This window comes from Adiantum capillus-veneris, chromosome 12 (genome assembly GCF_014529385.1).
Source record: "Adiantum capillus-veneris isolate H3 chromosome 12, ASM1452938v2, whole genome shotgun sequence".
NCBI classification, from domain to species: domain Eukaryota; kingdom Viridiplantae; phylum Streptophyta; class Polypodiopsida; order Polypodiales; family Pteridaceae; genus Adiantum; species Adiantum capillus-veneris.
Genome location: NC_140942.1, coordinates 4,368,824 through 4,392,565, shown reverse-complemented (window position 1 = coordinate 4,392,565; position 23,742 = coordinate 4,368,824). Strand labels below are relative to the sequence as shown.

The following is a 23,742-nucleotide window of genomic DNA, read 5'->3' as shown; positions in this document are numbered from 1 at the left end:
TAGAACAATCCACCTCACCCCCTTTAAGGAATGAGAGGCTTGGCTAGACTTAGTGATGACAATGTCATGACTCATACCCCAACATTCAAGTGGATGAAGGGTGTGTCAAAATACAAAGCCTCAATTTGCCAAGACTTTCTAGCGAGGTGTGTTGCAAGTGCTACGGGTAGATCAAAACAAGAGAGGGAAAAATACAAGCAATTGGTGAGACGAGGTTTAACCATGGGATGACAAAGATCACTAACATTTGCAGATTTAACCATGGGATGACGAAGATCAATCCTTTGCCTATCCCAATCCCCCACAATCCCTTTGCATTATATCATATGAGCATATATCATATCATGCTCACAATGGTTAGCTGGTTCCATCCAAAGGCGGAATCACCATAACCATTGATGCACCTTTATGCAAAGGTTGCTTTTATGAGAGTTGGAAAAAGATTTTAGCGAAGGTTACATTGACGGGGAAGAGCCTAATAAGTAGCCAAAGCCGCTTATGTATTTCCAAACTCTCGCAAGTCGAAATTGTTGCACTCTCGCGAGTGCTTCTGTTGGCAGGATAGTGGAGTTCTACGAGATCGTCTTGTCTGCTTTCCAAGCTGATCGCGTCGATGAAGGTATGCCCTTACTACCAATCTGACGAGTTACAATTTTTATGTAGAGACATTTGCTGACCAGAGAGAGAGAGAGAGAGAGAGAGAGAGAGAGAGAGAGAGAGAGAGAGCGCTAATTCCGTGTACATGATTTCATGATTTTTGTCTCTTGGGTGATTTTGCAGGCCTCTGGAACGTCCTTCTCTGTTGTTCGGAAGAAAACTCCATTTCAGAAACATAGGGAAGAAGAAGAAGCAAAAAAGAAGGTTTTTTCATCTCCCCGCTCAGATTGTTTGGTAATTTTCTATAGGGTGATCAAGGGCTTGAATGCATGTTTTGGAAACTTGGAGTGATAGACAATCAACAAGAAAATACTAACGTCTTCATGTATAGATTGGATGGCAATGTTTGAAATCAGTTTGATGTGTTATTTTGCTTGTTGTGTGTCTTCTTATATATGTAGCGCGCTGATGAGGATGCAGCGAGACTGTATGAGGAATTTGTAGAGTCATTCAAGGCCGAAGATGGGCCTGGAGCGAAGGCTTTTGTGCGGGGAGGAATGATCAACCCTGATAGTCGCGACGATAGCCATTTGAAAGAACGTGCAAGTGCAAATGAACGATCAAAAGCTGAAGGTAAGTTTCTTCTGATGCTTCAGTCACTGGGTGTACAGCAACTGTAAAGTTTTTCTAAGCCTCTTAGTGAAGTCTCAGGCCTTTGTATGAACCTTACTGTTTATTATCAGTGGTCATGCTGGAGCCTGACTCAATAAGAACGTCTTGTGATGTCAGGGGCTGGATCCAAAGAAGGTTCTTCTGGCTCTAAGAAGCCTGGGAGCAGGTACTTAGAGGAAATTTTGTCACTGACTGGTTGTGACACTCGTGGTGCTTGGTGAGGTGTCAGAAAAAATTGTAATGCCTTAAAAAATTGCGAGGAACAAGATGAGTTGTTTGCTGAGATGGGGTGACATCCTTAGGTGTATATGGTAATTGTTACTGTACTGTGATTCTATGAGACATTTCTACTTTTAAATTTACTAACGATTGCATGATTCAAAGTTGTATGCAAGCTGGATACATTCATTTCGCATGCCCCTTTTCGAGATAAATGAAGATATGTTTCAGAAATAAGGAACTTACTTGTACGATTCTTAAACCTAAAGATTAGAGAGAAGCCTCTGGTTATGGGTCGACACCACCTTGGTTTGTATGGCATAAGCACTTGCCTTCTGTGCTCTATTGTGCTTGCAACTAAGTCTTAATAGGACAAGGTGTGCTAAGTACTTAAACTGATGCTATCTCGATACGAATATCTAACCCATGCAAGTTGGATAGGAAGCATTCTAGTGTTGTTTCCAATGTGGTGTATATTAGCATGCACAAATGTTGCAGTGCCAAGATGGAATGGTTGAAACCTCCTCTTGCAGATACTGAATTTTTTTGATCCTTCTGCCGCTGTCTTTGTAGAAAAGGCTTGGGAACTTTATGTTCTGAGCATGCCTTACATTGCCTTGATTATTGGCAGTTATGCCTCAAGCTTGAGTGTCATAGCGGAACTGGCTTGTCTTTTGAAACTTGTGTTTTCGGTAATTACACTCTTAAACCTGGTGCATGATTGTCCACACACACACACTTTCACTCATTCACTCTATTGATATCCAGTGATGAGCCTATAAACAACCCCATTTTTTCTTTGTAATTTGGGACTGCCATATTAATTTTTATGTTTTTTAAGTGCTACCTATGTCCAGATACAAGGATTGTTTTGATACAATGGGTGTGTACACAAGCCTCTCCTAGTGAGAGGAAAAAGTGACCTGACGGTCCTAAGTATGTTGTTAACATACGTTGGAGGCGAGGTTGCTCTTTATCATGGATTTGTTGTGGTTGATACATTAGGATTAGACTATCAGCTAACACACTCAGGTCCATTCACAATTCAGTGGCCATGTTAGAGGCATGTTGTTTTGTATGCAAAGTGGTGGGAGAGGTTATCAGCGCCACAACTTTTGAACTTCCTTAGAGCTACCTTCCTCATGACACCCATTCCCATGGTCTCTCCTGTATGCAATTCTGAGAGATGATATTCCTTTGCTGTACTCATGATGCAATATGAGGCAAGCTTTCCACCTCCTGGACATGATAAAAACGCATGCATATGAGAGGAAATCTGAGAGATTGAGAACCAAGAAAGAGTCTTGGTCAATTGTTGCATATTATATGGACATTTTGGGATCATATGTTTGTGGTAATTGGCTTTGTCATAGTGATGACGTGACTGGATTGAAAGTGGATTGCCAAGACTTGAACAAAAGACGTGGCTTGAATCACGGCATTATTCGTGGTGCAAATCCTTACGGACGCTGTTGACATGGCATGTACGGACATGTCGGCATGGCAGTTTGGTTGCATGGAGCTTCTCAGCTTTGTGATGAAAGCAATTGACTTTTGGGTCTTTTGGGCACTAGTTTTAAAATCTGTAGAGCTTTTGGGTGCTATGTAAAGCAGCGCTTGAGTGCCTATATGGTATCAATATGTGGCCTAGTGAGAACTCTAGCATTGGTATGGGTGAGCTATCACCGATAGTTGTAAATTGTGAAGAGTTTAAGCAATACAGAAGTAGTGCAAGGGGCGCCTACATAGGGGTTGTTAGTGTCACAAAGTGATGATGTGGCATATCCAAGTGGAAAGAACTAGGCCAAGGGGACAAGAGGAACTGAACTCAGAAGAAGTGGCTGAGAGGCCTAAGGGGTTAGGATTCAAAAACCTAACCCTTCGACAACTTGAAGAACTTACAGAGCATTGGTTGAGGGGCCTAAACCCTAAAATACAAAAGCTTGATCTCTGAGGCTGATTTTTGTAAATCGTGTTGACATGCCACGTGGCATAGCTATACGGATTTCCGTGATTTGCGCTGTTGGTTTTTGGCTGATTTTGTGTAAGGCTTTTTGGTAAGAGTTTTTGTGTTAACCGCTTTTAGAACTGATGCTTTGGGGGCTCTGCTTTTGGGCATCTCTTGTAAGTTTATAAGTGCCCTAGGGCCACTTCTCAGAGAGCATGTCTTGGAGAGAGTTGGACCATCAGGAGTTGTACTTTGCAAAGCATAATGATAAAGAATACCGAAAGGTCTTTGGGGCTAGTGCGTCTTGGCTTGGAACTCCGTCGTGCTGTGTCGACTCTCCTCTTCTCCCTCTCTCACAGTTTTTGTTCGTGTGTTGTTATTGATTTTTGGCTTGGAGTGTTCAAGCTTGTAACAATGTTATTAGAGCTCATAACGATTCTTCTTTCATGGAGGATCAGATCCCTTCTGCAGCACACATGGGTTCTCGTGGAGAATCCGATAGAGACGACGATTGTTAGTCGTTGGGGAGATCAAGAAAAGCTGAAACCCAACGTGGGAACAGAAGAAACCAAGAGAGATTTTGACAAATTTTCGGTGTGGAATCTCGACAGAGCGGAGTACAAATGCCAATTGTAGGTTGACAAGTCTGTGAAAAGATTGATCAAGTACTCCAAAGACCTAAAGATGTGAATCACCTGAAGAATTACCGATTTGATGAGGTCCACTTAAGATGGTGAGAGGCCATTGATTCTCGTCTCAAGACGACTAATAAGCAGAAATTGTTCTCGCTGAAAGAGTTTGACAAAGCTCATGAACCAGTTAATGAAAGGCTTAAAGCACTCTCGGAAGAAGAAGAAATCGGCGGATTTCCTCAGTTATCTGGGTCGGAAGTCTACTTTCAAGGTGATAAGCAAATTCAAGAAGTGTGTTCGTTGTTGCAAGGATGACCCAAAATTTTCTTCGTCTACAGTTCCAACAGTTTGTCGTCCTCTAGTTCCAAAGAGGATGAGAAAAGGTGGCAAAAGCGTAGAAAAAGCCAAAAAAGCATATTCTTGAAAAGGTCTTGAAGGCACAGGGTGTCATTTAGCAGTTAGTGGAGGCGATTTCATCCTCCGCTAACAATCAATACAATGAACACATGGACAAGAAGACCAAGGAGTTCAAGGATGAGGGTCTCAAGCAGTCAAGTTTGACACGTTTTTAGGCTACCAGGACCACCCATCGGTCCTTGAATTCATACAACTGTTTGACGTCGCCTTCTCGGGAGGTGGCTTCTTGGAACGCTCCAAGGTGCGAAGGGTGGCATCTTACTAGAAAGGTAACGTACAGACATGGTGGTCTACTCTGTTGTTGCGCAAAGAAGCACTTAAAAATTGGGTAAATGTAACGGGAGGGCACCATGTGTCAACGGAAAAGAATAGACGAGACAAACTTTTAAGCACTTCAAAATATCTTAACCGAAAGAGATGCATGACACACGAGATGTGGAGTTCCACCCCAAGAGAGCACAAAACTTGGCGCCCCTTTCAGTATTTCTTTATATTGCTTCAACCCTGTACACAAGAGGTGGCTCTCCTCTACTCCTGCTCTGGCAAAGATGCCAGAGAAGAGAGCCCACCCTTGTATTTAAAGGCCCTAGGCCCAAAAAGCAGTTTACATGAAAAGCATACAATCTAAAAGCATTTGCTCTCCCAAAAGCAGCCAGCGCTCCAAAAGCAGCCAACGTTTTTTGCAGAAATCTGTACAGCTGCCATGTGGCTCTATCAGCGCGATTTCTGAGACCGTTTGTACAGTCTACCACATCACCATTTGGCCAAGGGGCCTAAATCGAGAAATACAAAAGCTTGATCTCTGAGGCTGATTTCCGTTAAATTTCACTGACATACCACGTGGCACAACTGGATGGATTTTCGCGACTTGTGCTAGTGGTTTTTGGCTGATTTTGTGCAAGGCTTTTTGGTTAGAGTTTTTGGGATTAAGTGCTTTTAGAACTGATGCGTTTGGGCATCCCTTGTAAGTTTGTGAGTGCCCTAGGGCCACTACAGAGAGAGCATCTCGACGCAGAGTCTCGGAGAAAGTTGGAACCTCGAGAGTTGTACTTTGCGAAGCATAATAATAAAGAAATACTGAAAGGGGCGCCGGTCTTTGGGGCTCGTGCGTCTTGGCTTGGAACTCCACTGTTTCGTGTCGACTCTCCTCTTCTCTCTCTCTCTCTCTCTCTCTCTCCCCCCCCCCCCCCCCCAAGTTCAATGATTCTGGAGTTTTTGTTGGTGTGTTGCTATTGATTTCTGGCTTGGCGTGTCCACGCTTGTGACAGGGGTCATTGCATTTGAGTGGGGAATTTTACCTCATTGTGTCTCCTCCAGTGTTCAGTTCTCTTTCAAGTTCAAGTTATTGTTGTTTTAGTTCAGCTCATTGTGTTGTTTGTTTTACCGTTGTCACAAATGGGTGACGTGGCATGGCCTTGGACACACTTACAAAGTGGGGCAGCAGACCCGGACACACACCTCGACTGGCAGCAGTGACATGTGGAAGTTGTACGACAGTCCCGAAAATTGCGCCGCTCTTTGTGTTGACTAGTTGACGTGGCAGAGCGTACATATTTCCGCTTTTTACATTGCTATACGGAGATCCCTTGATTTACGTTGGTTGACTTTTTTCGAAGCTTTTGGACTTATTGCTTTATTTTTAGAAGCTTTTGGGCTCTGCTTTTGGGCATCACTTGTAACCTATAAACTACCTCATTTTTGTGCTAATTTTTTCTATTTAATGCTTCTTTTACTGCTAGGCTTCATTATGGCTGAGTCGCTCGTGTGTGTGTGTGGTGTTGTGTTTGGGAGCATATGTTAGTACCTAGTTCTACACCCACTATTGGGCACTGACGACGTTAGTGAGGATGTCGTGGTATTTAGTCAATACTATGCATGATGGAGCTGATGGTTATATTGTCTTGTTGGTGACTACCATGGGTCTATACCTTGTTGTCACAAAGTGATGACGTGTCTGCCTGAGAGCCGAAACCCTAATTGCTGCTGAAACCCTAACCCTAAAACCTACAAGCCCTAAAATCTACCAAAAACCCTAAAACAACAAAAACCCTAACCCTAACCCTAACCCTAACCCTAACCCTAATGGCAGCAGTGGAACTCCCAGAAAAAGCGCATACATGATGACGTCGCAGAATCCCGCTTTTTGCGGCGCCAAAAAAGGAGATTTCCGGAAATTGCGTGGCCAGCTTTTTGCTCTATGCAATTATTATGAGAGAGAGAGAGAAAGGAACTTTGCTTTATTTTTAATAAGCTCCAGAGAGCTTGTGAGAGAAAAAGAACCCTTGCTTTATTCTTAGCTTTTGGGGCTCTGCTTTTGGCAACCCTTGTAAATAAATGTGGTTTGGGCTCCCACTCTGCAGAGCATCTGGACACAGAGTCTGAGAGTGAAACCCAACCACTCTTGTACTTTGAACTGATTAATACAAAAAGAAATACTAAAAGGGGCGCCAGTCTTTGGGCCAATATCTCTAGGCACGGAACTCCGACGGGCCAGTGCTATTGACAGTGTTCCACTTGGAAGAGAAGATAGCCCTATGAGAATAGAGGCGATGTTTCCTTGACCGTAGCAACACGCGGGTCACATACTATTTCTATTTATATGCACACAAAAAGTCTTTTGACTTTCCACCTCCATGGTCTTTTCATTTCCTAGACTCACCATTCACTTATGCACTCAAGATGTTTTCAAAGGATTTTTTATTTTCTGAGATTGGGGAGACCTAATGAGTTTTGCCCAAAAAAAAAAAAGGAGACAAGCTAAAGACATGGTGAGAATGAGAAGAATGAGAAGGAACGCAAGGCGCTAATGTTCTTTAAGTTGAATTCAAGAAGTTATTCAAGATAAAAATGGTATAACCAATCTACCACACTTGAGAGGTTCTTGGCTATTTCCGCGATACATCATAGGAGCTTCAAGGAGCTTCGAGGATATGGTCGACCAGTATGCCACAGATACAGATTTTGCAGACGTTTTCACTCGGATACGAGATGGGGAGACAATAGCGGGATATTCAATTCGGGATGGCTAGTTGATGAGAAAAACCATGTTGTGCGTTACATAGCCGTTGAGGGAAAAGGTTATGACTGAATGCCACTGTCCACCTTTTATGGGTCATCGCGGTATTGCTACCACCATGAAAGGGGTAGAGAGATATTTCTTTTGGCCGAGACTCAAGAAGGATGTGGAAGAGTTTGTGCCCAGCTGGTTGGTATGCCAAAAGGTCAAGCTTGACAGGCATAAAGCACAGGGATTGTTACAGCCTTTACCCATACCCACCCGCTCCTGGGAAAGTATTGCAATGGATTTCATTTTTGATCTCCCGAGAACACAGAGTGGTCATGATGGTATCTGGACTGTTATTGACAGATTTAGCAAACAAACTCATTTCATTCCAGTGAAGAAAACAGTAAAGCCGGATCACTTAGCGAGACTGTTTGTGGCCCAGATTTTCAGATTACATGGCATGCCTGAGACGATTGTCTTGGACAGAGACCCCAGATTTACGAGTTTGTTTTGGAAGGCAATTTGGGAGAACATTGGCACGCGGTTGCAGTTCTCGTCATCGTTCCACCCGCAGACTGACGGGCAATCTAAGATTGCCAATTCAGTGGTTTTAGATTTATTGAAGTCTTATATCTCGGATTAAAAGACTCAATGGGAAAAGTACCTACCTGTGGTGGAATTTGCCTACCATAATACGATACACTCTTCGACGGGGAAGGCGCCATTTGAGATTGTTGAAGGTGCTGCGAAGGTTCCACCCTTCCTAAGCACGAAAGATAAGATTTTTGAAGCGGATGAATATACACAAGACTTAGATACGGCTTTTGCCAAGGTTCGCAAGACTTTACAGAAATCTGAAGAACGACAGAAAAAGGCAGCGGATTGCCATCGTCGCGACTTGAAATTGAAGGAGGATGATTGGGTGATCTTACGTTTTGAGATGGCACGCTTGAGAAAGAAAAAGGGAAAGGAGAGGCTTTTTCAAAAGCTTGGTATGCGATACTACGGACCTTTTCAGATCTCTGAAAAGATAAATGATGTCTCCTTCCGACTGAAACTGCCTGATACTTGGAGGATTCACAATGCATTTCATGTGAGTCTCTGGAAACCTTTTAAAGGTGACGTGCTTGATGATGGGGAGCCTAATGAGCAACCCGAAGTGGAAGAAAACGAGGAGATCCTTGTTCTTGAACAGATTTTGGCACATAAGGATACGAAGAATAAAGGTAAAGTCCGAAGGGGGTTCTTGGTTAAGTTCAAGAACTATCTTGCATTGGATGCGAAGTGGATGGAGGAGGAGGACCTAGCAGATACCCCTCAGATTGTGTAACTTTACCTCGAGGCTTTTGGTTTAGCATAGTCTACTCCAAATGGAACCCAGAATTCAGCTTGGCCGGAGATCTGGTGCAGTGGGATGCACAAGAGGGGAGTTACTCCGCTCCTTTGTCAACAGATGCCTTGATTTTGATAATAAAGTCACTAATGTCTCTTTGAGCTTCAGGGATATTGAAAGCTGATAGTATTCTGCTGTATGACTTTATGAAATGGAATTCCTGAATATGATACTGATTTGTTCTTGACTTCTTCTTAAGTGCAGGAACTGATAGACAAAATGACTGCAGCATTTTGGTCTGATTGATCTCGAATAGACATGGTTGCAATAGGGGTTAGTCAATCGGACATCGATGACTAGCTACATTGCCGATAAATCATGGTCTAAGATCTGAATGAATGTTGAATGTCTTGTGATGTCGTGTGATGTGACTGTCGATTGGTACATGTGCTAGATGTGTGTTCCTAGTACGTAGGTACTAACAGTTAGTGTCTGCTAAGACGGTTTATGGCCTCTCTGTTTTGTAGGCGTAATCGAGGGTGATTACAATGCTTTGAAGAGGGGGGTATGTCACAAAGTGATGACGTGTCTGCCCGAGAGCCAAAATCCTAATTGCTGCTGAAAACCTTAATTGTGGAAACCCTAACTCTAAAACCTACAAACCCTAAAATCTGCTAGAAACCCTAAAATAGCAAAAAACCTAACCCTAACCCTAATGGCAGCGAGGGAACTCCTGAAAAAAGCGCATACATGATGACGTGGTAGAATCCCGCTTTTTGCGGCGCCAAATAAGGAGATTTCCGGAAATTGCGTAACCAGCTTTTTGCTCTACGCAATTATCATGAGAGAGAGAGAGAGAGAGAGAGAGAGAGAGAGAGAGAGAGAGAGAGAGAGAGAGAGAGAGAGAGAGGAACTTTGCTTTAGTTTTGATAAGCTCCAGAGAGCTTGTGAGAGAAAAAGAACCCTTGCTTTATTCTAAGCTTTTGGGGCTCTTCTTTTGGCAACCCTTGTAAATAAATATGTTGTTTGGGCTCCCACTCTGCAGAGCATCTGGACGCAGAGTCTGAGAGTGAGACCCAACCACTCTTGTACTCTGAACTGATTAATACAAAAAGAAATACTGAAAGGGTCGCCAGTCTTTGGGGCCAATATCTCTAGGCACGGAACTTCGCCGGGCCAGTGCAAATCTATTGTGAACTGTGAACTATTTTGAAGTGGTTATTTGGTGCTTTCGCGATTGATTCTTGACTTGGAGTGTCTTAAGTCTGTTACAATGTAAATTCATTTATGGGTGAATCTGGGCTTATCTTGGATTCATCTAGGTATATCCCTTGTAACCTATAAATAAGTGGGCATGGCCCTCACTTCTCAGAGCATCTGGACGCATAGTTTGAGAGTGAGCACCCTCCCACTCTCTTGTACTTTGAACACATATTAATACAAAAAGAAATACCGGAAGGGACGCTTGTCTTTGGGGGCAATATCTCTGGGCACGGGACTACGCCGGGCCGTGTGTCACGAGGACGTGGCAATTGCTAACCTTAGTTGTTGGTTTCTTCCAATGATTTTTGTTTTATTTTTGAGACCCTCTTTTTGAAGTTGCAAATGGTCGGACATTGTATGGCCAATGTGAACGGTAGTTTCACCCGCAGACGGGAAGTTGGTCGGCACTGGAATTCGTACAGTAAGAGGATGTCTAGGCTCAGAGCAAGATCATACAGGTCCCCCCCCGTCGCACTTAGCAAGTTGGTGGATAATAGGAAGTGAACTCAATAAAGGCATAAAGTCAAGGTGGGATCACCAACAGAAAGTATCCGACACTTGGGTCATATTGCACTTTTGGATGCGGTCCCAATGAGGATAGATGGTCAGAAGATCACAGGGAGCCCAACGGAAGCATCTCCTAAAAATTAGAGAACTGCTATTTTGGGCCGTGAAATGTGTTCGCGTCATTACCTCCGGTATGACAAGGGGAACATTTTAGTACTCTGCTACAAAGTCAATTGATGCACCAGTTGAGAGATTTTTAAGCAGGAAACCCAATGCGGGGAAATTGCATGTATGAGTGCCAAGTGGCACTTTGTGGTCAATTTACCAAGTTTGGGAGAACAGAACCCGTAACTGACTTTTGAGAGCAGTTTTGGAGGCTGTTAACTTGGATTTTCAGCCATTTCTCTCCATTTTTGAGCTTCCCATGACTTTGCCTAGGTCCAAGGAGCTCATTTTCAGCATTGGAAGGCATCAGATGCGTGTTTACAGGGCTGTTTTGCTGCGTTTTCAGCGATACACAGGTTTTGGCAGCCATGGAAATCTTCTCCTTTTTGCATCTATTTGTTCACAGATGCATTACAAGTCAAGGGTAGAAGAGAGGGCGCTCGATTTATGCTGGGAGGATGCTTCATTGAGAACCTGTCACAGGTTAAGAGCTATGGAGTGCTTCCTTTCCCTCTATGTACAGTATGGTGACGGGAGTGATGCCCCGCACGCTACATACTGCTCTCTTTCTCCCCTACGTGCAGTTATGTGATGCCCCACAAGAGGGCTACTCATTTGACTGATGTACAGTTGTGTGGGTTCATGCTTTTGTGCTGAGGCAAGAGCCTCCTTGAGCAGGAACAGGGGTAGCTAACTGCTGCTCCAAAGCAGGCACTGGTGAGGGTCATAACCTCACCGTACAGGTGCAAAATCAGCGCTGTGTATGCGCTGTAAATTCACTGTTTTTCAGCCATACGGATGCCAGGATCATTGGGAATCGTGCCCCACTGGCAGAGGACAGTTAGGGGACTATTTGGGGCTGAAAACAGGGCAAAAACCAGTAAATACAGCGTGCTGAATTTACTGTTTTTGGACAGGAATCAGAGGGTATACGACAGTGCAAGCGAGTTCCAGTAGGGGAATTGGTTTCGCGCAAGTTTTGGGGTTGTTATGCTGCCGAAATTTGGCCAAATCAAATGGTATCTAGGTGGATACACGTGAAGGATTCCCAGGACCTTACCTTGTAATTTACCCTCCTAAAGAATAAAGAAATACCGAAAGGGGCGCCAATTTTGGGGCCTATAGGTTGTCGGCGTCTACTCGGAGCATTCTAGCTTCCGAGCCGTGTGTGAGTTGAAGTGTTAACTCCCGTCGCAGGTTCTCTTTGCAAAGTGCTCTGTGTGTGTGTATAAAGTAAAGAATTTCGGGTGAAAGCCAACGCCTACCGCCCTACGGGCCGGTTTCATGGTTCCATTGCCGGGATATCAATCACTTTTTCCTCAAAGAGTGAGCCTGGATTGTTCAGGGTAAAGACACACAGTGCAGGAATACGGGATTACACTATGGCCGACAAAGGGAATGGAATTATGGAAGAGGGTTCCTCTTCACAGGACAAACAAGAAATTCCGCATGTTCGCCCTGCCAAAAAGTGGTCAAATTAGGGCTGATTTTCTGCTGCGTTTTAGGGTTTGCAAGTATGAACCAAGATGAGATAGGGAGAGGTCTCACGGTGGTAGATTGGCCACTAGATCTCCTGCGGGAGTGATGTGGGTCTGCCAGGTGACATGCTGCTTGCCGATTCTCTGAGGCGATTGCTTGGATTCTATGACGCATTGGTAAATCATCTTGAAATTTGAGCTTGCTTGGTCGTGGGTGGTACGTCAGGTTGTGGAATTATGTTCGTTTGCAGAGGCAAGAGCCTTTTGCAACACGTAAAAGTTAGAGGAAAGGTTGCAAGATGCTATGGTGAAGTTCAAGAACTATCCACCTATGGATGCAAAGTGGATGGAAGAGCATGAACTGTCAGAGTCACCAAATGTATTGCAGCTTTACCTTGAAGCCTTTGGGTTACAGTCTACGTATGCCCCAACCCAATGTTTGCAAAGGAGGGGTAATGATAGAGCTAGCACATCAAATGTACTCATGGAATTGGTGCAACAGCAGTGTACAGTTTGACAAAAGTATGAAGGTCTCATTAAGTCATTTGTACATATGTTTTGACAGTCTTTCTTGCGGATACATGCGATGATAAAAGAGTGCTAACAACACAAGATCACCAGTGGCATGTATTTATGGTATGCAATCGAGGACGTTTGCGATTTCAAGAGGGGGGTATGTCACGAGGACGTGGCAATTGCTAACCTTAGTTGTTGGTTTCTTCCAATGATTTTTGTTTTATTTTTGAGACCCTCTTTTTGAAGTTGCAAATGGTCGGACATTGTATGGCCAATGTGAACGGTAGTTTCACCCGCAGACGGGAAGTTGGTCGGCACTGGAATTCGTACAGTAAGAGGATGTCTAGGCTCAGAGCAAGATCATACAGGTCCCCCCCCGTCGCACTTAGCAAGTTGGTGGATAATAGGAAGTGAACTCAATAAAGGCATAAAGTCAAGGTGGGATCACCAACAGAAAGTATCCGACACTTGGGTCATATTGCACTTTTGGATGCGGTCCCAATGAGGATAGATGGTCAGAAGATCACAGGGAGCCCAACGGAAGCATCTCCTAAAAATTAGAGAACTGCTATTTTGGGCCGTGAAATGTGTTCGCGTCATTACCTCCGGTATGACAAGGGGAACATTTTAGTACTCTGCTACAAAGTCAATTGATGCACCAGTTGAGAGATTTTTAAGCAGGAAACCCAATGCGGGGAAATTGCATGTATGAGTGCCAAGTGGCACTTTGTGGTCAATTTACCAAGTTTGGGAGAACAGAACCCGTAACTGACTTTTGAGAGCAGTTTTGGAGGCTGTTAACTTGGATTTTCAGCCATTTCTCTCCATTTTTGAGCTTCCCATGACTTTGCCTAGGTCCAAGGAGCTCATTTTCAGCATTGGAAGGCATCAGATGCGTGTTTACAGGGCTGTTTTGCTGCGTTTTCAGCGATACACAGGTTTTGGCAGCCATGGAAATCTTCTCCTTTTTGCATCTATTTGTTCACAGATGCATTACAAGTCAAGGGTAGAAGAGAGGGCGCTCGATTTATGCTGGGAGGATGCTTCATTGAGAACCTGTCACAGGTTAAGAGCTATGGAGTGCTTCCTTTCCCTCTATGTACAGTATGGTGACGGGAGTGATGCCCCGCACGCTACATACTGCTCTCTTTCTCCCCTACGTGCAGTTATGTGATGCCCCACAAGAGGGCTACTCATTTGACTGATGTACAGTTGTGTGGGTTCATGCTTTTGTGCTGAGGCAAGAGCCTCCTTGAGCAGGAACAGGGGTAGCTAACTGCTGCTCCAAAGCAGGCACTGGTGAGGGTCATAACCTCACCGTACAGGTGCAAAATCAGCGCTGTGTATGCGCTGTAAATTCACTGTTTTTCAGCCATACGGATGCCAGGATCATTGGGAATCGTGCCCCACTGGCAGAGGACAGTTAGGGGACTATTTGGGGCTGAAAACAGGGCAAAAACCAGTAAATACAGCGTGCTGAATTTACTGTTTTTGGACAGGAATCAGAGGGTATACGACAGTGCAAGCGAGTTCCAGTAGGGGAATTGGTTTCGCGCAAGTTTTGGGGTTGTTATGCTGCCGAAATTTGGCCAAATCAAATGGTATCTAGGTGGATACACGTGAAGGATTCCCAGGACCTTACCTTGTAATTTACCCTCCTAAAGAATAAAGAAATACCGAAAGGGGCGCCAATTTTGGGGCCTATAGGTTGTCGGCGTCTACTCGGAGCATTCTAGCTTCCGAGCCGTGTGTGAGTTGAAGTGTTAACTCCCGTCGCAGGTTCTCTTTGCAAAGTGCTCTGTGTGTGTGTATAAAGTAAAGAATTTCGGGTGAAAGCCAACGCCTACCGCCCTACGGGCCGGTTTCATGGTTCCATTGCCGGGATATCAATCACTTTTTCCTCAAAGAGTGAGCCTGGATTGTTCAGGGTAAAGACACACAGTGCAGGAATACGGGATTACACTATGGCCGACAAAGGGAATGGAATTATGGAAGAGGGTTCCTCTTCACAGGACAAACAAGAAATTCCGCATGTTCGCCCTGCCAAAAAGTGGTCAAATTAGGGCTGATTTTCTGCTGCGTTTTAGGGTTTGCAAGTATGAACCAAGATGAGATAGGGAGAGGTCTCACGGTGGTAGATTGGCCACTAGATCTCCTGCGGGAGTGATGTGGGTCTGCCAGGTGACATGCTGCTTGCCGATTCTCTGAGGCGATTGCTTGGATTCTATGACGCATTGGTAAATCATCTTGAAATTTGAGCTTGCTTGGTCGTGGGTGGTACGTCAGGTTGTGGAATTATGTTCGTTTGCAGAGGCAAGAGCCTTTTGCAACACGTAAAAGTTAGAGGAAAGGTTGCAAGATGCTATGGTGAAGTTCAAGAACTATCCACCTATGGATGCAAAGTGGATGGAAGAGCATGAACTGTCAGAGTCACCAAATGTATTGCAGCTTTACCTTGAAGCCTTTGGGTTACAGTCTACGTATGCCCCAACCCAATGTTTGCAAAGGAGGGGTAATGATAGAGCTAGCACATCAAATGTACTCATGGAATTGGTGCAACAGCAGTGTACAGTTTGACAAAAGTATGAAGGTCTCATTAAGTCATTTGTACATATGTTTTGACAGTCTTTCTTGCGGATACATGCGATGATAAAAGAGTGCTAACAACACAAGATCACCAGTGGCATGTATTTATGGTATGCAATCGAGGACGTTTGCGATTTCAAGAGGGGGGTATGTCACGAGGACGTGGCAATTGCTAACCTTAGTTGTTGGTTTCTTCCAATGATTTTTGTTTTATTTTTGAGACCCTCTTTTTGAAGTTGCAAATGGTCGGACATTGTATGGCCAATGTGAACGGTAGTTTCACCCGCAGACGGGAAGTTGGTCGGCACTGGAATTCGTACAGTAAGAGGATGTCTAGGCTCAGAGCAAGATCATACAGGTCCCCCCCCGTCGCACTTAGCAAGTTGGTGGATAATAGGAAGTGAACTCAATAAAGGCATAAAGTCAAGGTGGGATCACCAACAGAAAGTATCCGACACTTGGGTCATATTGCACTTTTGGATGCGGTCCCAATGAGGATAGATGGTCAGAAGATCACAGGGAGCCCAACGGAAGCATCTCCTAAAAATTAGAGAACTGCTATTTTGGGCCGTGAAATGTGTTCGCGTCATTACCTCCGGTATGACAAGGGGAACATTTTAGTACTCTGCTACAAAGTCAATTGATGCACCAGTTGAGAGATTTTTAAGCAGGAAACCCAATGCGGGGAAATTGCATGTATGAGTGCCAAGTGGCACTTTGTGGTCAATTTACCAAGTTTGGGAGAACAGAACCCGTAACTGACTTTTGAGAGCAGTTTTGGAGGCTGTTAACTTGGATTTTCAGCCATTTCTCTCCATTTTTGAGCTTCCCATGACTTTGCCTAGGTCCAAGGAGCTCATTTTCAGCATTGGAAGGCATCAGATGCGTGTTTACAGGGCTGTTTTGCTGCGTTTTCAGCGATACACAGGTTTTGGCAGCCATGGAAATCTTCTCCTTTTTGCATCTATTTGTTCACAGATGCATTACAAGTCAAGGGTAGAAGAGAGGGCGCTCGATTTATGCTGGGAGGATGCTTCATTGAGAACCTGTCACAGGTTAAGAGCTATGGAGTGCTTCCTTTCCCTCTATGTACAGTATGGTGACGGGAGTGATGCCCCGCACGCTACATACTGCTCTCTTTCTCCCCTACGTGCAGTTATGTGATGCCCCACAAGAGGGCTACTCATTTGACTGATGTACAGTTGTGTGGGTTCATGCTTTTGTGCTGAGGCAAGAGCCTCCTTGAGCAGGAACAGGGGTAGCTAACTGCTGCTCCAAAGCAGGCACTGGTGAGGGTCATAACCTCACCGTACAGGTGCAAAATCAGCGCTGTGTATGCGCTGTAAATTCACTGTTTTTCAGCCATACGGATGCCAGGATCATTGGGAATCGTGCCCCACTGGCAGAGGACAGTTAGGGGACTATTTGGGGCTGAAAACAGGGCAAAAACCAGTAAATACAGCGTGCTGAATTTACTGTTTTTGGACAGGAATCAGAGGGTATACGACAGTGCAAGCGAGTTCCAGTAGGGGAATTGGTTTCGCGCAAGTTTTGGGGTTGTTATGCTGCCGAAATTTGGCCAAATCAAATGGTATCTAGGTGGATACACGTGAAGGATTCCCAGGACCTTACCTTGTAATTTACCCTCCTAAAGAATAAAGAAATACCGAAAGGGGCGCCAATTTTGGGGCCTATAGGTTGTCGGCGTCTACTCGGAGCATTCTAGCTTCCGAGCCGTGTGTGAGTTGAAGTGTTAACTCCCGTCGCAGGTTCTCTTTGCAAAGTGCTCTGTGTGTGTGTATAAAGTAAAGAATTTCGGGTGAAAGCCAACGCCTACCGCCCTACGGGCCGGTTTCACCGTGTCGAATCAAGTGTGAATTGTGAATTGTTTTGAAGTGAATCTTTGTTGTTTCGCGGTAGAATGTTGACTTGGAGTGTCCAAGTTTGTTACGATGGTATCAGAGCCTGGCCGATTTTTCTTCTACCGAGAAATCCGATCCTTTTCTAGCGACACTTATGGATTCCAACAAAGAACAGTTGACTTCCTCCGCATCTGGGGATGCGGGAAGAGATCATGAAGAAGATTCTCACGAAGAGGACGGCCCATCTGAGCCTACTCAGGCAGAGATTGAAGAGATGGAACGTCGACAATTGGTGGATGACGCGACAAAGATGATGATCAACATTGCGAAGGATCCGAAATTTGCAATTTTTTTGACTTAGACATCCTTCGAAGAAGTGCACGCATAGTGACAGAAGGCCACAGAGCCACCTATCAAACTCGCACTCAAGAAACCTCCTGCTTTGAGGATGTTTACAGAACAAGAATTGGAAGAGGTGGTTGATACACGGATCAGTCACTTTTAGACACGAACAACAAAGCCAAAAAGCACGACAAAAAACAAAAGAAAGGATGGGACCACAAGCACAGGCAATTCTAGCGGCACCCGACAGAGACGTGGCCATTACACCTGTCATTGGCAAACTTTGGTTGCATTGTCGGGGGTATTTGGGGCACGAGGACTTCTATAGAATGCCCTTGGAAGGTTGTGATGTCCTCCTGGGAGTCCCTTGGTACCATAAGAACAATCGGTGGTTGATTATCCGGCGAAGAATGCGACATTGACTACTGAAAAGCCAAAAAGCACGACAAAAAACAAAAGAAAGGATGGGACCACAAGCACAGGCAATTCTAGCGGCACCCGACAGAGACGTGGCCATTACACCTGTCATTGGCAAACTTTGGTTGCATTGTCGGGGGTATTTGGGGCACGAGGACTTCTATAGAATGCCCTTGGAAGGTTGTGATGTCCTCCTGGGAGTCCCTTGGTACCATAAGAACAATCGGTGGTTGATTATCCGGCGAAGAATGCGACATTGACTACTGAAAAGGGCCGAAACATTGTAGTTGATGTGAAATTGAAGGGCGAGTCTGTCCCTATTGTATCAGCTTCAGCCGTTTCGAAATTAATGAAATCCATTCTGTTTGTTTACTCGATCTTTTTGAAGGAGTTGAATGATGAACATAGGACAAATATGTTTGAACTTATAAAGAACGCCAAGATTTTCTCCACACTCATGCATATTGCTTTTCTGAGGGCTTGCCAGGGGAGTTGCCACCAGCTCGTCCTGAGGATCATACTATTGATATGATACATGTAAGCACACCACCGAATCGGCCACCTTACCATGTGAGCGGAGCCCAGAATGAAGAGATTATGAACCAAGTGAAAGACCTCTTGGAAAAGGGTCTTATCCAGCCGAGTACTTCACCTTACTGCTCTCTGGTGTTGTTGGTTTTGAAGAAAGACGGATCTTGGAGAATGTGCATCGATTATAGAGCTCTCAATAAAATCACCATCAAGAACATATTTCCGATTCTGAGGATCGATGATATTCTTGACCAACTAGTGGGATCCTCTTGTTTCAGCAGGATCGATTTGAAGAGGGGATATCATCAAATCCGAATCGAGCTCGGAGATGTCTACAAGACAGCTTTTTGGATGACCTTCGGTTTATTTGAATTTTTGGTGATGCCTATTGGCCTTACCAATGGTCCAGTGACCTTTAACCGAATGATGGAAAGGATTTTCAGAGAGTACAGATTTTTTGTTGGCACTTTCTTTGATGACATTATTGTCTTCTCCAAGGACGAGGCAGAACAAAGAGAACATCTGTTACAGGTCTTTTAGGCATTGCGAGATCACAAGTTGGTGATCAATGCAAAGAAGAGCGAATTTTTCTTATCAGAGATACACTTTTTGGGACATCGTCTCAACAACAGGAGTGCAGATGGACCTGGCCAAGATTGAGACTATACGTGATTGGCCCGATTTGAAGAATGTCCATGAAGCTAGAAGCTATTTGGGCTTATGTTCTTACTACCGGCGGTTCATTAGAAAGTTTGCAGAGGTTCCTTCTCCTTTGCTATTTTGACACAGAGAGGAGTCCCTTTCTTGTGGGGACCCACAGAGGTGACTGCCTTTCAGACATTGAAAGAGAAATTGACTAGAGGACCAATTTTGACTTTGCCGGATTTGTAGAAGTCATTCGAAGTATATTGTGATGCTTGTGGTCGTAGTTTGGGTGCGGTCTTAATGCAAGAAGGCCATGTCATTGCCTATGAGAGCGGATTGTTTTCAAGGCCGGAATTGACATCATAGATATATGAGAAAGAGCTTTTGGCGGTTATCCATGCTATTACTCAGTGGCGACATAACCTACTCAGAGCGGATTTTACTGTCTTCACAGATCACTAGAGTTTACGCTACTTCTTGTCACAGAAGCAGCTATTCGAAAAGCAGATGCGGTGGGCGAACATCTTGTCACAGTTTCACTTCCACATTGTCCATGTACAGAGACAAAAGAACTTGGTGGTAGATGCTTTGTTCCGGAAGCCGTTGGTCTTGGCTATTTCCACGATACATCATAGAAGCTTCGAGGATATGGTCTATCAGTATGCCACAAATCCATATGTTGCAGATGTATTCGGTCGAATACAGAATGGGGAGGTAGTAGCAAGATATTCCATTCGGGATGGCTACTTGATGAAGAAAACGATGTTGTGCGTTACACAGCCGTTGAGGGAAAAGGTTATAACCGAGTGCCACTGTCCACTATTTACGGGTCACCGCGGCATTGATACCACCTTGAAAGGTGTGGAGAGAGACTTCTTTTGGCTGAGACTCAAGAAGGACGTGGACGATTTTGTACACAAATGCTTGGTATGCCAGAAGGTTCGGAAGGTTATTTGGGAGAACATTGGCACACGGTTGCAGTTCTCGTCATTTTTCCACCCGTAGACAGGTGGGCAATCTAAGATTGCAAATTCAGTCGTACTGGATTTATTGAAGTCTTACATTTCGGATTAGAAGACTCAATGGGAAAGGTTTTTACCTTTGGTGGAATTTGCCTACAATAACACGATTCACTCTTCGACGAGGCTGCCATGCTGTGTCAAGAATGCTGGATGGCTGGCTCTAAAAACGTTGGTGGTTCATTGCTGAAAACGCCAGGGCATAGGGGTGGTTCTTGCTTGAGAGGGTGCTCCAGATGGCCTGCTGCACTGGGTGCGTGTTGCTCTCCTTCCTCCTCCTGCGAGATAAGCCTAGCACTAGGTTTGCCTATATATTATCTTAGCAAAATTGCCCTACCCAGTTTCCCAACAAATTCACTTAATAAATAAGTGAAAAATGTCAAAAATAGGGTTAATGCACTGAAAATGCTCTTGATAGATTCTGTCTGAAATCTGATGATCATGTTGTGTGCAACCAGAGGATATGCATCTAATCTAAGTGTCTGGACATGCACGGCATAGTAACAGGGAATGGCCGTTTTCAAGTCTACGTTCCCCGTTCCCATTCCAAGTTCCCGTTCCGAATCCCCGTTCCGTGTTTCAAACGTGAGTACTCGTAACAGGGAATGGCATTTTGTTCCGCGTTCCCGTTCCGGTTTCCCGTTCCTGGTAACTATGATGCACGGTCTGCGAACAGACTCACAAAAGTGCTAGATCACTTCCTATTCTAGACTGACTTGATTGAACTGAACCCTGGTCATGCTGTAGCTTGTCCACGGACACACAGGGTTGGATGTGTCACGTGACACCATGGGTCATATTCAAAGGCCCTTGGCTTCTAAAAGCAGTTTACATGAAAAGCATTCAATTCTAAAAAGCATTTGGTCCCAAAAGCATGGAGTTCAAAAAGCTGTCAGCGTGTATGACGGAAATCCGTAGTGCCACATCAGCAGCCTGTCAGCGTGAATCGCGGTAGTCCGTACAGTGCTACATCATCATTTTGTGGGCTGTCTGTACAAACCTGCCAAGTCATCAGCTTCAGACATAATTTACTGTTTTTGTGTGTGTGGGTGGGTACGGCTTTGTTTTAATTGTCTTTGGGTCAACTTGGCCCCATCAGACGGGGGTCCCATAAGTTGGTAACTCCTCTTTAAACTTAGGCCAAACGTTAATGCTTTGCAAGTTGGTGAGACTTCTTTTGCTGCTTCTACTGCTTCTGCCCTGACATGTCAACAGTTTGTGACACTGGCTCCCCTTCTTATTAAGCTTCAACAAGTACAATGTCTGATGGTCCTCTCTGCCAAAAGTGAGTCTTTAACAACTTATTTAAAGGCCCTTGGCCATCCAAAAGCAGTATACATGAGAAGCATCAAGTCCAAAAGCGTCTGGTTTTAAAAGCTAGTGCCCTTGGGGCTTGCCATAAAACGCAGAAATTTGTACGGCCTGCCACGTCAACATCGCCATTCGCGAGCGTCCATACATCGTGCCAAGTCATCAGCTTGCTGCGCAATTTTGGGTGCTTGGCTTTATTTTTAAAGGTTTTAGTCCCCTCGGCCGGGATCCATAAGTTCCCCTTCTGACCACTCGGATGAGTTCTGCAAGTTGGTAAAACTTCTTGTGCTTCTTTCGCTAGGGTTTAGACCCTTCTGTTTGGCGTCTGTCCTTTAGGCCATGCCACATCATCACTTTGTGACAGTCTTTATGAAGTTAGGAGTGTATTTGTGTGTGTGTGTGACTGCTTTATTTTAGGACTTATCGGCGGGGGACTCCATTAGTTGTTGGGGGTTAGGATTTCTAACCCTAACCCATTTTAATAATTGGGCCACTCAAAGAGGATCTGTAAGTTGGTGAGGACTTCTTCTTCTTCTTCTGCTTTTGCTAGGGTTTAGGCTCCTCGGCTGGGGCTGTAGGTTGGCTAGGGTTAGGGCTAGGGAGTCCTAACCCTCTGGGTCTACAATGGCTTGATATGTCAGCAGTTTGTGACACACAAAGATGATGGTCCTCTCGCTGTGCTCGTGATAGAGTATGAGGAGAGTTTCCCCCCTCTTGGATTACAAAATAATGTTGTGTTAGGGGGTTTGAGATAATTTTGAAAACATAGAATAAGACTTGGTCAATTAAATGTATATTTGATAGACATTTGGGGGATCGCACCTGTCACGTGACACATCCAACCCTATGTGTCCGTGGACAAGCTACTTCATAACAAGGGTTCTGTCAGTCCAATCAGTCTAGATTAGAAGTGTTCTGGCACTTTTGTGAGTTTGTTCGCAGACCGTGCATGCCCAGACACTTAGTGTAGATGCATATCCTCTGGTTGCACACAGCATAATCATAAGCATTCCCATCAGAATCCATCAAAATCCTTAAGGGGAATTTTCCAATGCATTTAACCTATTTTCCCTATTTTTGACATTTTTCACTTATTATTTTTAAGTGACTTTTGTTGGAAAGTAGGTAGGGAAAATTGATTAAGTTTGTATATAAGCAAACCTAGACTAGCACTAATTGCAGTGTGACATGAAACGTTTCGGGGTTTCGTGCGTTTCGGGGTTTCAAGGTTTCTAAAACGTTTCGTTTCGGAGCTCAAAAAAAGCGAAACACAGGTTTCGTTTTATATGTATGTTCGTATAATTATACATTGAATATACAGACAAATTCATATGTAAAGACATGAAATACCAAAATCTAGATGTGAGACTTGAGTCACGAGTGAACAAGGTAAGTCGGCAGCCAGCTGCAACAACGTGGAGGTGAAGATGAGGGGGCCATGCTGACGTGTAAGGTTGAGAGAGAGAGAGAGAGAGAGAGAGAGAGAGAGAGAGAGAGAGAGAGAGAGAGAGACATTATTTGATGTGCGTGAGGGTAAAAAATCTATTGAATTTTCGAGGCGGCCTTTGTGCATAGCTTTAAAAATCCCCGAACGGGTTGTTTGAGGTTAACTGGTTAAAAGGGGGCAAAAAAGAAAAAATCAATTTGTTTCGCACGTTTCGCCGAAACGTTTCGGCCGTTTCGCCATTTCGGGGTTTCAGAGGGCTGAAACGGGTTTTTATGTCTTGAGGCTGTGCCTGCTGTTTATGTCTAATTGGCAGAAGAGGTAGAAGGAGAGCAAGCTCAACAGGCAACTTCTCAACAAGAACCCCCTTGGTGGCGTTTTCCCTCCAAGCAAGACTTCCCTTCATCTAGTGTTTTCATCAAGCAAGACCTTCACTTGACTGGCAATTTTCAGCAGTTGCTCATCGCCATCATCACCCTCAAGCTAGCGTTTTCAAGAGGGATCCATCGTGACAACTTCCTCCCCTTTTTGCTAGCGTTTTCAGCAGGACCTTCATCGCCTAGACTCCTAGATCCCAGCGTTTTCAGCATTGCAACAGCCTCAAGATTTCAGCCACTAAGAACCAGCAGAAATTCAGCCTTGGACAAGCCTCAGAACCAACAGATTTCAGCCAATTGCGTTTTTGGACAGCCAGACATAAGCATCAGTTTTCAGCCCTTAGATCGGTCTCGTCATCCCCGTCTTCGTCATCGATCTAGCCTAGACTTGCATCAGTCACATACATTCACTTTGTACCAGTTTGTGCAATCAATCGTAGACCATTCTTGCCAACGA

At 44.6% G+C, this 23,742-nt stretch overlaps 1 protein-coding gene across 2 annotated transcripts in view; it reads left to right on the top strand.

Annotated features, from left to right (window-relative positions):
* The first annotated feature begins 461 nt into the window (after positions 1–461).
* Positions 462–23,742, top strand: part of RRC1 (RNA recognition motif (RRM)-containing protein) — a 108,995-nt gene continuing 85,714 nt past the window's right edge. The window contains exons 1-4 of one of the 2 annotated variants that reach the window (XM_086524788.1): positions 462–619; positions 781–861; positions 1,059–1,230; positions 1,387–1,435. In XM_086524788.1, coding sequence (XP_086380914.1) covers positions 614–619; positions 781–861; positions 1,059–1,230; positions 1,387–1,435 — 308 coding nt within the window. In that variant the 5' untranslated portion in view covers positions 462–613. Of the gene's footprint in view, positions 620–780; positions 862–1,058; positions 1,231–1,340; positions 1,436–23,742 lie in introns of those variants that run through there. The other variant, XM_086524789.1, reaches the window with a different exon arrangement.